Source organism: Synchytrium microbalum (assembly GCF_006535985.1).
Source record: "Synchytrium microbalum strain JEL517 chromosome Unknown SmJEL517_scf0021, whole genome shotgun sequence".
Taxonomy (NCBI): domain Eukaryota; kingdom Fungi; phylum Chytridiomycota; class Chytridiomycetes; order Synchytriales; family Synchytriaceae; genus Synchytrium; species Synchytrium microbalum.
Window position 1 is genome coordinate 60,338 of NW_022158370.1, and position 12,381 is coordinate 72,718.

Consider the following 12,381-nt stretch of genomic DNA (forward strand, 5'->3'; position numbering starts at 1 on the left):
GGAGCAAATACTTACCCAAGTGTTATTTCTTGCAATTTATAGAAGTTAGGATTCAGTGGACACCATACACTGTTTACACTTCACACAATTCTAACCCTAGCACCTGTTTTAACATTCTCCAGAGAGCACCAATCTAATTTTGCAGCATCGCCACCCGTATTACTGGTCTTCAAGAAGTGTCCTTGTGCTCTAACCAAAGATCGAAATCCATACATGTCACTGACCGTGAATTCTACAATAAGCTTCCCTACCAAGTCGCCATCACTATACCGTCCAGCTATTGACGGCAGTATAAAGTGCGGGGAGGAAAACCGTAAATCTTTGATCTGGTTTGTTCGTCCACAACCTATCGATCTAATTATGTTGGGCTGGACTGCGATGCTCTGTATAACTTGCTGGTGGATTGATTCACAATACGAATCGACATTCCGTAGAGTGGTGAATGAGGGGATGATGTAGTTCTTGAGGAACTCGACTGAATAGGCAGCTAATGGTACCGCTTCTGACTGCGGTATGATTAATGGCATCGAAGGAGTGAATTTGATCTCAGTTAGGCCGTTATTTGCAGGAGCCGATATAGCCTTTGTATTCGACGGTGGTGGTGGCAGCTGTATACGATTTCTGGCGAGCTCGTCCAAAAAGTCTACAGGTCTAGCAGCCGTCGTTGGTTTTGTCCACATATAAGCTTCTACCACGCCCCGAAAGACAGCATATCCTCCAAGACCACCCAACGCTATATAAAATAATGTTATCAATGGACTTCACAACGTGCGATCAAACATCGCATAAGGTAACGTGCGATCAAACATCGCATAAGGTAGTATTGATGTCATAAAATACACCAACCACAGCAGGTTACAAGGGGTACGTAGAAGAGGCTCACCTGCAAATCCAACCTCGGGCAGTATCCAAGCAGTTCCAGCCACAGCAACGACCGCTATCTTGAGAAGTTTTGAGGTTCTAGGCGTCGATGCTAGAAATGGAGTTCCACGACCACCGTTATGCGATTGCACGGGAGACAGCGCATTATCCTGTGTTCCCAGTACCATACTGAAGTCATCTACACTTCATAATTAGTGATTTAGCCAAGGGTTGACGTTTTCAAAGATCGAAGGTCGAAAGTGAATGGAGGTCAAGTTGTATCGACGATAGAATAGCTCATCACGTTCGACACAGCCGGATCATCACGGATCTAACTTGTGGATCAAAGAATACATATTTTACTAGGCGTTTTGGTAGAGCGACCGGTTGAAACAAACACATGTCTCCATCGATTCTTTGTCACCAACACCTGCCGACTTACATCAAGCAACCATGCCTACAGAGAAGCACGTTGGTGGAATACAGCTGTATCTATACGATGACGTCGCAAATGCTGCTTCGAAACCAATAGTTGTTGTGTTTCTTCTCCACGGTATGACGACCAACGTTTTGGAGTTTTAGCCCCGTTAGTCTGCCTATTGACTTCGGTTTACTCCAATAGGTCGAGGCCAATCTCACAAAGACGTTCACTCTCTCGCCAACAGGATTACAGCAAGCAATCAAAATCCAGACAGAAAAGCACACATTATTGTGTGCGCATTTGATCAACGAAACCATGGAAGTCGTACTGTCGACGCAAATGCAAACGAGACTTGGAATAAGAACAAGACTCATGCTCAAGATATGTTCTCTGTGCAGTACGTGTGGTTGACGCTCATCAATATTTTTGGGTCGAGGTGTTGTTCTCAATCTGTTTGACATAGCTATGGCACGGCCAAAGACGTCTCATATCTTGTTGATGTCTTGCCAATGAACTTGGGCGTGGAAATCTCAAAGTTTGTGGTAGCTGGAATAAGCTTAGGAGGACATGCTACACTTCACGCCATGATACAAGGTCAGTGACTGCAGCTACTCTAAATCAAACTCAGGTCTCTAATATCAAATTTTAGAACCACGACTCGCTCTGGGAGTATGTATAATAGGATGTGGTGACTTCTTGAACCTAATGTCCCATCGAGCAGGCAAAATGCAAAAGTACCTTACTTCTCCAGAAAGCTGGCCTCCATCGCCAGTGTTTTTGAAAGCACTCGAGCAACTAGATCCAGTGCATAACGTCCCCAAGTTTGCCGGTCGTCCACTGCTTTTCTTGACGGGAGCAGAAGATCCATTGGTACCTCCTGCATGCTCTCAGAAGTTTGTTGACAAAATGAGGGCGTCGTATGCAGCGATGAGACGTGCTGATGATTTTGTATTTGATATGGAACCCAACGCAAAACATGAAGTCACGAAACTTATGGCCGAAAGAACGTGTAAATGGATATGGAAGTATGCTGGTATCTTGCCTGATTCTAAACTATAGTCACGTCACCAAATAACGTATCTGATGCAGAATTTTGCTGTATTCGATTAGTAGTATCAAATAAATATTATGATCCAGTTGCACCTGCTGAATGTTGAAAAGCGACATCAGTAGAAATGCAGAGAGGCAAAAGAACTTTGGAGACAGCCACCATACCAGACGATTCCGAGCCTTTAGATAGGAAGAAACACAAACAAGCTGACCAGCTAGACTTCCTTCACATCTCCAACGAATGTAAAACAGACGCAATTTACAACCACTACCAATCTGAATTCAGGAGAATCGCGCACGGCTTATTAAATGGAGCTTGGATACTCTCTATAAAGTCATTGGATGGCGTGATGCACCAGTATAAGATCGTGGAAATTGAATTTTATCTTCGACATTTGCCACAGCATATCGACCCATTCTCACATGCACGGGAATCACAGCTGGAATTTGGCAAATTTTGTTTTCATAAGCGTGGAAATTCATATGCTGGTGGTACTTGGAAGGTGTGACTCGTCTTTTGGCTGCGTGAAACCTATGAATTAGTACTAATTTAACTGCCTCCCTTCTGATGACTTTATTACATGGATTTTAGGGCCTAGACATCTCGTTTGGATGCTCTGGAGATCCTGATACGCCAGCTATAGATAATGGCCCGCGAGGGATTATGAGAACGAATGCATTCCATGCTGGGATTCTCATCCGAAGTATAATGAATATCGAAACAAACGAGGTAGTCGAAGGACCTTGTAAGTGTGTCGACAAGATACTCAAAATCCTGAAGGCAAAAGATGTAGCTGATCTGGTGTCAAATATCCTGGACGATGATCTAAGTATCACCAACAACACGTCGTCATTGTATTTATCCAAGTCTACCATCCCTGTAGTAACGAACGAGATATTTGAAACGCCGAGAATCGGTTTGTATATAAGAAAGACACATAAGGATTTGAAGGAACGGTTGGGATATGTGACTCGTTTGTATCGCTTCCACACTCAAACCTTGAGTAAAGGTAAAGCTCATACAATAATTGGTATATTACTGCCAAATAAGCAGAAAGCAGTGAAAACTGTGATAGACGACATAGTTGAGAAAACAGGCATAAGTAAAAAGCTAGTATCTGAATGTCTCGAAGCCTTTGCGAAAGGAAGCAAAATGCCATACACCAAATTCATCGACATGGACAAGGGCTCTTCTCAGAACATATGCCAGTACTTTGGATCACTTTACCCTCATTGTAAATGCTAAATATACATATGATAAGACTCGCAATCTAAAAATCTACAATAACTATGGTGCAGTGGCAGCCCTATTTACAGGTTCCGTTTCATTCTTCGTATACTTGTCCTTATAAATCCAACCTACATGTAGAAAGGATAGTCAACAAACATATTTCATTGCAGAGACAACAGGTCACTACTTACTCTCATTCGGAATGACAATTCCTTGCATTGCTGCCCTACGTAACCACTTTGAAGCCTTCTGTTTATTTCTGGCGACTCCAAAACCAGACGAAAGATATGCCAGTCCAAGTTCATTCTGCGCATCAGCATCTAAGTTATGACGCACAATGATAAGTCACAAACGTTTCGTTGAGATCTGCGATACAACAATCTCACACCTCCCAAGCACGCCGCAAAATGTAAGTGGTAGAGCGATGCACGCTTCGACTAGATACACAGAGAAATATCAATCAGATAAGTTAATTGTGACCCAGTGTTCCAATCGCCAACACCGCCATACCTTTCGTGACCCTCTAGCAGCATGCGTCCTATAGCAATGTGAAATCTCCAACAATGGCAACGAAAAGAAATCTCTCACAGAATGTATATCTTCGTCCTTTGTATACTCGCCAGAACTGCCTCCAACCCTACTGAATCCCAATACACTTCCAGCAAACGATGCAGCCGTGCCTCGTTTCCCCAGCCTCCTTATTCCCGACTCTGATGCTGTAGGAGACGTCGGCAATGCAGGATCACCATCACTGCTGCTGCTTGTTGATCGAGCGGTTGTAGGTGACGATGCCTCATGTTCATCAAATGCTTCTTCGTCAGAGACTTCACCCTGACCTTCTGGATTCCAGTTTATAGCTGGATCGCGTTTGCGTAGGAGGTATAGGACGTCTCGTGTTTGTATGGCTGATTCGGTAAGGAGTTCGAGGGCTAGGTGTTCGTTGGGCTCGACACCGAATCCTTCTCTGACGACGACTCCGAGTAAGTATCTAGAAGAAGCATAGAAAATCAGAAACGGAGCGATACAAACACAGTTCAAAGAAACGTACAGTGCAACAAGCGGTTTTGGTTTGTGGCAAGCTTGCACCAAATAATGAGCCGACAAAACTAGCTCATCCTATTTGAATCAGATATGAAATATCAATCAGAATGAGATTGTACGTCTAGCCTTGAAGCGTACTGCCTCACGCACATGTTGATGCCAATATATCCCTTTAGCTAGATCATCATCCTCTGCAACTGTTTCATCCTGAATGGTGGGAAGTGGACTTGGCAGGGCCTTCAGTAATACTACTTGTGACGGATCTGCTAGTTTACGTGGTCCAGTACTAAATGTTACGAGTTTTCGGAATGGTCGAAAAACAGATTTGTTATGCTGAGGCTCTCCGCAGTCGGCTCCTTCTGATACTTCTGGTGCTGCGGCTGATGGCGACGCAGCCTCGATCTTCTTCAGTGACCGCTTCTTCGATAATGATGTCCACACTGCCTTCATCCTTCTTGCGGTAACCTCATCGTGAAACATGTGAAACAACCATCAAAAACTCAAACTCAAAACGTGGCGTAGTCTTTATATTTCAGTTTCCTGTATAGAAACGTGTTTTAATTTGAAGTACTGCCATGATCACTAGTCCTAAGCTCGCACAGTCGAAACGTCGTGAAAGCAACGTGAAAGTGACGTGTCAAACATTGCGCTATATTATTTACACCAAACGGCTTTGCTACAATTTACGTGCGTTCAATCGTCCTCCTCGTCATCACCTCCTTCGGCCAACAACTCATCCACCGTAACCTCTGGTTCATCATCAGAGAACTCGACGAACGAGTCAGGTACCATACTCGTATTCTTAACACCCAACCAATCCAATACGGTAAGCCCACCCAATCCATTCTCACTACGTCTACCAGCCTCGGTAATAGAAGCCTTGGTCATCATTTTCAATGACGGGACTCCGAATACCAGTGTTGAGAGCGTATAAAAGATAATGACAACGGGATGCACGCGCGACCATATACCTAATACAATGCATACCAGCGATTCGACTCCGTGCAGTGCGAGGCCGGCAACGAGGCAGCGGACATAGAATTCTGGGCCACCTGCATATGTTCTCATGCCTTCTAGGTGAACAAAGACTGCGTTTGTCTGTGGCAGTGGTGGTCCGTAAGCGCCGTATGCAGCCATAAACCATAAGAAGAGGAAGAGAATGATTGTGGGAGCGTCTGGTAATTCCATGGATCGGACCCAATATGGTGTGGAAGGTGGAGGAGCTCGTGCTGAAGCAGGTTTGCCTGACGGATGTGAAGCCTTCCCGTTGTCATGTTTCACCTTCTGTACAAAAAGGGAAAGCAATCTGTTCAAATACAATCGATCGAGATACGAATCAGTACCGGAAAAGAACGTACAATCCCCAAGGCCTTTTCAGCGTCCTCTGCCATTTTCACCAACACTGTTCGAGCCTCTTCTCTAGACTTGAGAGGAGTCTCGAATTGAACCCATACATCCTTTTTAGGTCCATTTATAGTCTCTTTGTACTCGACAGTGAAGCCTATGTTGCATTACAAAAGTTGATCAATAAATTGTGACGACCGAAGTCAATCAATGAGCCACATACCATCAGATTCAATAGTAGTCATTGTAGCATCGAGAGCAGTATCCACACCTGCGAAATGCCTTGCATATGCAATCTATGGTAAAAACGTGTAAGTGACAAAAATTCCAAAATTTAGATTCAAGTAAAATCACATACCACCGAGTCTGGATGGTCAGTGTTCATATGCCCCATGATTTTGTCTGCAAACGGAGCAATCGGATCAGCTCCCTTCCTCTTTCTTATTGACGCCATCTTGTTTGCTAGGAGTACTCGAGGATTTGATTTTGGCAAGTGTGAATCAAGGTGAGAGGAAGGAAAGACAAGGACTAGTTGACGTGTTTCTGATTTTTAAGCAGTCTCATTAGATCTGATTTGCGTTACTTACATTGGGATCTACGTGATTTCTGTCGCGTTTTCATCCTCATCAAAGTAGAGACAAGAGCTTTAACTGCCGTTGTCGAATATGGCTCTCCCCGTCGAATATATTATCCTAGGACTTGGCAACATTGATCCAGACTACAAATACACCCGACACAATGGTATGCTATCAAGCCAGTTCCAAAGGCTCATTACCTTGTATGCCTTTACTGATCAGAACGTTGATAGCTGGCTCCATCTTCATAAACTACCTCGCAAACGCAATAGCCATGACTTCAAACCCTGCCGGAGCTGCTGACGGCTCATACCCAAAGCCCGTATTTGTTAGACGCACGGATCTCTCAGCAGATATACACGATATCACATTCAACCTGTCTGCAACTTCTTCTATACGAGTAGTACTCGCTAAGCCGCTGACAGGCATGAACGATAGTGGGCTTGCAGCACAGAAGCTTCTTGTGCATTATGGCATGACGGATCTGGCAGTCGTTGCCAAGAAGCTCATTGTGGTATTTGATGATATCAACCAATTGCCCGGATCGATTGCTGTACAAGACGGTGGTGATCTCAAGAGCGTACAAGGACACAAAGGTTTGGGCGTTTGAGTAGTTCAAGAAGAAGGACTTTGGACTAAAGGGAACATTATAACACAGGAGTTGAGAGTATCGCTACAGCCATAAATACCAATAATTTCATACGGTTTCGTATTGGAATTGGACGACCTACTGCTCCTGTTACGGTTGTTAATTACGTGTTGACGCAATTCACTAAGGAGAACAAGGTAAACTGAGGTTTGAACGTAATTAATTTCAATGGGGTTGCTTTATGAATTTTTTTTGTTGGGTAGGAAATGGATTTGCTTGGATATTCACTGCAACAGCTTGTTGAAGCACTTCGACACTTGGCAGATACTCGAGATCTGAAAGTAAGGGGGTATTGCTTGAAAATCTACTTACACTATCTCATTGGCATGCAAATTCTCGTAGTCGACCAAGAAAAAGTATGCCAATTCTCTCAAGCTACCCAAGAATCTGCCAACAATGGCTGGGTTGGAGTTTCCAGTTGAGGTAAGGAGTAAATTAATTCACTTGTCTATCATAGTACTGACAGTTCCATTCACTCTAGACTCATGGTTTTTGACGAATTCTGCGCATATCTCTGGAAAGTATCTATCTCGCATTCACATCATTGTGTACAGAAAAGTGAAGACATACAATAAATCCATCTTGTTATGAGGGTCCATGAGCATATATATTTGCAAGAATTACATTTCAGTCGGCGGTGGAATGCGTTTAACATTACGAACATTCTCAAACATCTTCAATGCAGACGTCACCATGGCGCTGGCATCCGCCAAGTTTGCGGGCACCACGACAGTCGTCCCTTCTTTACCTATATGAATCGATTCTGTGAGTTTCGTGATTGCTAAAAAAAACTCGTGATCTCTTTTGTACCTATTTTAGATAGAGCCTCCACATACTGACTTGCTACAGACAAACTAACAGCATCACGTCCACTTTCTCCAGATTCTTGTATGGCTTGTGCGATTCGTGTTATGGATTGAGCAGTAGCATTTGCACGTAGCATTATCGCATCTGCTTCACCACTAGCCTCATTCGTTTGTTTGGCTTTTATAGCTTCAGAATCAAGGATTGCTGATTGCTTTCGACCCTCTGCAACATTACTACAAGTATACATTAAAAATTAATGAAAGGTCGATCAATCGGCGGCAAACGACATATTACATTGCAGATTGACGCTGTCCTTCAGATTCTAGAATTTCTGCACGCTTCCTTCGTTCAGCTGACACCTGCTGGTGCATGGCAGCCACCACATTCTCAGGAGGATGGATATCTCGAATTTCATACCTCAAACACTTGACGCCCCAGTCTGCAGCAGCTGAATTAAGAGCATGGACGATATTAGCGTTCAGCTGGGTACGTTCAGCGAGTGTTTGATCCAGTTTCATTTGACCCTGTAGTTGCAAGCCAAGTCAGGGATATTATAGTCAAAAGACGGGAGGTAAGAAGTCGTCAACGTACGATTTCAGCTCTCATGGTAGTCTGTGCGAGTTGGCTGATAGCATACTCGTGGTCTGCTATGCCGTAAGAGGCACGATACGGATCTATAATCTTGTAGTAGAGCACACCATCAAGTTCAAGTGTCACGTTGTCTACAAATGAGATCTGTCAGCTTGAAGCAACACTAAAGAAGCGAGAACCACGATTTCCAAACCTTGAGTGATGGCACTCTGAGAAGGTATTTCAATAGCGACTTCTTTCAGGGACTTTACGTATCGAATAGAGTCGAGAAAGGGTACGAGTATGGCTAGACCTGGTTCCAGCACACGAGAGAATGCACCCATGCGCTCTACAATCCATGCTTCTTGTTGCGGAACAAACTTGATGATCTATATAGTTTGCTGAAATGTCAAACATGATGTTTGGCGAAAAGCAGTAAAGCAATTGATGCAACAACAGAAAGAAGAGAGGCATGCTTGCCGTATTTGTAGGTAATGGTTTATTCCTTCTGGCGAATGAGTTGTTGAATCCACTGTTGCCCGTGTAATAGCGATTTGACGAAAGGAGGAAGCTTGTGGTTGGTAAAAGTGACGATCTGGCGACAGAAGACCAAGGAGTCGGCAGCCTAGCCAGCGCTGTAATGTGTCTATGTGCCTGCATAATTGCAACGATGTCTTTTTGTCCACTATGCCGTGTTGATGGGAGCTGAAAATGCTGGTCGTGGCAATTGCAGAGTCCAAGCTTGACAGCATCAATATTAAAACTGTGTCAGATATGTGATTTATAGGTTGATTCATGCACCTTTATATCGTATAACGCGTACAATTAAGTTTCTCCAGCCTTCATCGTCAAACGAAACGTTGCAGCCATTCATTTAATCACTATAATGAGCAAACCAAAGGAGAGGCCGCCGTTGCGGTCAAAGCTACCACTGCCAGCAACTACTAGAATGCTTGCTCCAGCCGCAGAAGGCCACTTAAACCCGTGGAATGCTGGCAAAATTCGCCCTCATAAAAAACAACCACAGCTCGCACTGTACCAACCACAGCAATTCCCAACTATTGACAAGATCTTGACGGAGTATCATCATGGCAGCCACAAAACATCTAGATCTTTATCGTTTACTAGAGCATCAACACTTTCTGAATCAACTCAGACATTAAACAGCAACGAAGAGGACCTTCTCAGTTTTAAGATAGATCCAAGCCCCGTGACAATCCAAAATACAGTTCCGTTTCTTGTCTCGTATACAAAAGTCGATCACCCGTCGAAAATACTCTCTACGCCCCTGGATCCTGCACCACCCGGTGTTATAGTGCCTGTCGAACCTGAGAACGCAGACCCGCCGCCCTCCAACCCGGTTATTGTGGACCTGCTGCCCGCCAAACCTATAATTACAGAGACATTGAAGGTATCAGCATGTATTTCAATCCAAAGGGCCTATAGATCGTATAGAACGAGGATAAAAGAAGAAGACGAGGTTAGAGTACTTCCAGTATTTGCCAGAAAGATGATACAACGGTGGCATGTATATACCCAACGCAGGCTGCACTGGAAGAAAAAACTCGGTTGTAAAGCTCTCTTGTATGGTGACGAGGAGCTCCATGTGCTAGGATTGAAAGCATGGACGTCAGCTTATCGTATACAACTGTCAGAAGAAGAAGGTCTTTACGCATTTGCAGCACAATTCCATGCGTGGTGAGTTTCATTTCAATCTGTCGATTGATCTCCATGGCCTGACAAAGATTCTCACTCTAGGAAAGTGGCATGCAAGTGTTTGATTAAATGGCAAGAATTCGTGGAAAGAGGGTTGTCAAGTCAATAATGTAGTATATATTCTATTAAGATGTCAAATGACCAAATTCTATAAACCTGTAACTTAATAATACCGGCGAGAACCAAAAGACCTCTTGAACTTTAAAAAGCTGTAAGGGCGGCACGTGGTGCTCCCTTTTGAGGTTCTGTTCCTTGCATTGCCTTGATTGCAAGTTCTAAAATCGAATGAGTGTTAATAAAAAGGAGTCGCACTGATTGCAGTCAAGACGCTTTCTACCATAAGTTAAAAAGGTTGCGGCGTTCTGCGAAAAAAATGAGAGTTAGCTGTGGAATAATCTCACTTGTGCAAGACTGGTTCAAAGGGCCTCTTACCGCAGGAAAAGCTCGAACCATAGTTGGGCCAAACCCTCTAAAGAATCCACGATAGCTTCCCTTCCCTGACTTGATGATTTCACGAACATACTCCATAATCGGTGCATTACGGGTATCAGATTGTATCCTATTTATCCATTGAATTAACGTTCCATTTCAAACCCAATCCATGTACACTTACCTGGACTTTAACACATCCTGTGGATAACACGGCAGCCATGCAGCAATACCGGCAAACCCACCAGCCAAAAGTAATTGCCACGCAGCAAGGGGCTCTTGTGGATTCGATCCAGCTAACAATCGTTTCGACAACTCATAAATCCCAAAATATCCTGCAAAACTGGGTATCTCTCTAACTATACATATCCCAAGTCCTCTATATAACCCTCGAATACCATCTGCTTTCGTTATCTTTGTAGCAGCATCAAACACGCCTGTGTATCGTGGTTTGTCGATGATGCCTGACGCGGTGGTCGGAGGAGCAACACCATCTTTCAATCTCTTTTTAACTGTATACTGCGTTTGTAATCTAATTTTCAGGAGATCGACAGGACAGTTGACGAATGCAATTGCGATTCCTGATAATGCGCCAGCCCCAAAGTGTTGTGCTAAAAAAAACAGAGAAGATTGGCTGATGTCTTTGGACGAGTAATTCCCACACCAGGTCAATTACCTATAGACATTTCATCTGATGACTGGCCACCACCCAGTGTCCTCAAATTGAAGCCGTGAACTGTAAACAAGACAGCATTCCTATAGAGCAAAAAGATTAAATACGTTACCAAAAGACTCCTGTTAGCGAACATTCGACTTACGCAACACCAACACCCAGCAGTGGACTTGTAGCCCCCTTATACAATGCCTGAAACTAATATACCAAACGAAAACTGAGCTGATATTTCGACGTGCTTGCGATAACCAACTCTTGCTACAAAACACACAAAGAAACTTACACCCTCTTCCTTGATTGATTTCGACAGACAATCCATAGCATTTCGATACTTGGGCGGATCTCCTTGCGTTTGCAAACGCACCTTCTAAAAAATCAATTGTGAAAGGATGTACTTTAGCGTTTATGATTCATCACACAAAAAAACGCACATCCGCAGCTATAAATGTTACTAAAGCAAGAGATGAAGAGAAGCGACTTTACCAGGGTATCAAATGGATGTCCGGCAACTAGGAGATGATGATCAGGTTAGTTGATGATAAGGGTGACAAAACCCCAACAAAGAGTTTAAGCTTCATCGTTTTTGGTTTGCTACATTGAGGTCGTCCAATTCTAAGCAGTCATCTAATTCATCATTTTCTAGACAGAACTTACACACTTGAGCCCATCCCCCAAATGTCCCTGCTATGAAATCCTTTACAGAATCCGCCATTTTTTGCTACAGAGTTTGCACTTTGTGGGTTTGAAGGTACAGCTTACTGTGTGGAGCGTCAATTAGGGAACTACACGAAGAGAATCATGCATCTTTACAAGATCTATTTTGAACGCACGATTGACCTCAAACAATTCCTCAAAACACTCTGGATCAACCGATTTAAGAATTGAATGGACTGTGTTTTCAATGAATTGTGATCTCGCATAGCTAGACAATGCCGACTACAAATAAGCATGCTCAGCGGGACCGCAACCAAGAGCCTTTCAGTTGGCGATTCGCCTGACTGATGCATCCGGCGT

At 43.7% G+C, this 12,381-nt stretch overlaps 6 protein-coding genes across 6 annotated transcripts; 3 read left to right on the forward strand and 3 right to left on the reverse strand.

Annotated features, from left to right (window-relative positions):
• Window positions 1–1,314: 1,314 nt before the first annotated feature.
• SmJEL517_g03696 (uncharacterized protein) lies at window positions 1,315–2,341 on the forward strand (the record flags this gene model as incomplete). Its single annotated transcript, XM_031169624.1, has 4 exons — window positions 1,315–1,414; window positions 1,484–1,679; window positions 1,746–1,876; window positions 1,932–2,341. The coding sequence occupies 4 exons, from the start codon at window positions 1,315–1,317 to the stop codon at window positions 2,339–2,341; spliced, it is 837 nt and encodes a 278-aa protein (XP_031024343.1).
• Window positions 2,342–2,457: 116 nt separating this feature from the next.
• On the forward strand, window positions 2,458–3,578 carry SmJEL517_g03697 (uncharacterized protein; the record flags this gene model as incomplete). Its single annotated transcript, XM_031169625.1, has 2 exons — window positions 2,458–2,835; window positions 2,925–3,578. The coding sequence occupies 2 exons, from the start codon at window positions 2,458–2,460 to the stop codon at window positions 3,576–3,578; spliced, it is 1,032 nt and encodes a 343-aa protein (XP_031024342.1).
• A 1,719-nt stretch (window positions 3,579–5,297) lies between these two features.
• Window positions 5,298–6,402, reverse strand: SmJEL517_g03698 (uncharacterized protein; the record flags this gene model as incomplete). The annotated part of the gene is made up of 4 exons (XM_031169626.1): window positions 5,298–5,888; window positions 5,963–6,105; window positions 6,172–6,244; window positions 6,307–6,402. 4 exons carry the CDS (start codon window positions 6,400–6,402, stop codon window positions 5,298–5,300), a joined length of 903 nt encoding a protein of 300 aa, XP_031024347.1.
• A 211-nt stretch (window positions 6,403–6,613) lies between these two features.
• SmJEL517_g03699 (uncharacterized protein) lies at window positions 6,614–7,668 on the forward strand (the record flags this gene model as incomplete). Its single annotated transcript, XM_031169627.1, has 6 exons — window positions 6,614–6,689; window positions 6,757–7,119; window positions 7,182–7,309; window positions 7,376–7,453; window positions 7,515–7,595; window positions 7,654–7,668. The coding sequence occupies 6 exons, from the start codon at window positions 6,614–6,616 to the stop codon at window positions 7,666–7,668; spliced, it is 741 nt and encodes a 246-aa protein (XP_031024346.1).
• A 124-nt stretch (window positions 7,669–7,792) lies between these two features.
• On the reverse strand, window positions 7,793–8,893 carry SmJEL517_g03700 (uncharacterized protein; the record flags this gene model as incomplete). The annotated part of the gene is made up of 5 exons (XM_031169628.1): window positions 7,793–7,920; window positions 7,983–8,212; window positions 8,274–8,503; window positions 8,571–8,701; window positions 8,764–8,893. 5 exons carry the CDS (start codon window positions 8,891–8,893, stop codon window positions 7,793–7,795), a joined length of 849 nt encoding a protein of 282 aa, XP_031024379.1.
• Window positions 8,894–10,466: 1,573 nt separating this feature from the next.
• SmJEL517_g03701 (uncharacterized protein) lies at window positions 10,467–12,079 on the reverse strand (the record flags this gene model as incomplete). The annotated part of the gene is made up of 9 exons (XM_031169629.1): window positions 10,467–10,540; window positions 10,603–10,627; window positions 10,698–10,824; window positions 10,879–11,305; window positions 11,371–11,450; window positions 11,513–11,565; window positions 11,651–11,734; window positions 11,851–11,876; window positions 12,022–12,079. 9 exons carry the CDS (start codon window positions 12,077–12,079, stop codon window positions 10,467–10,469), a joined length of 954 nt encoding a protein of 317 aa, XP_031024378.1.
• Window positions 12,080–12,381: the final 302 nt, after the last annotated feature.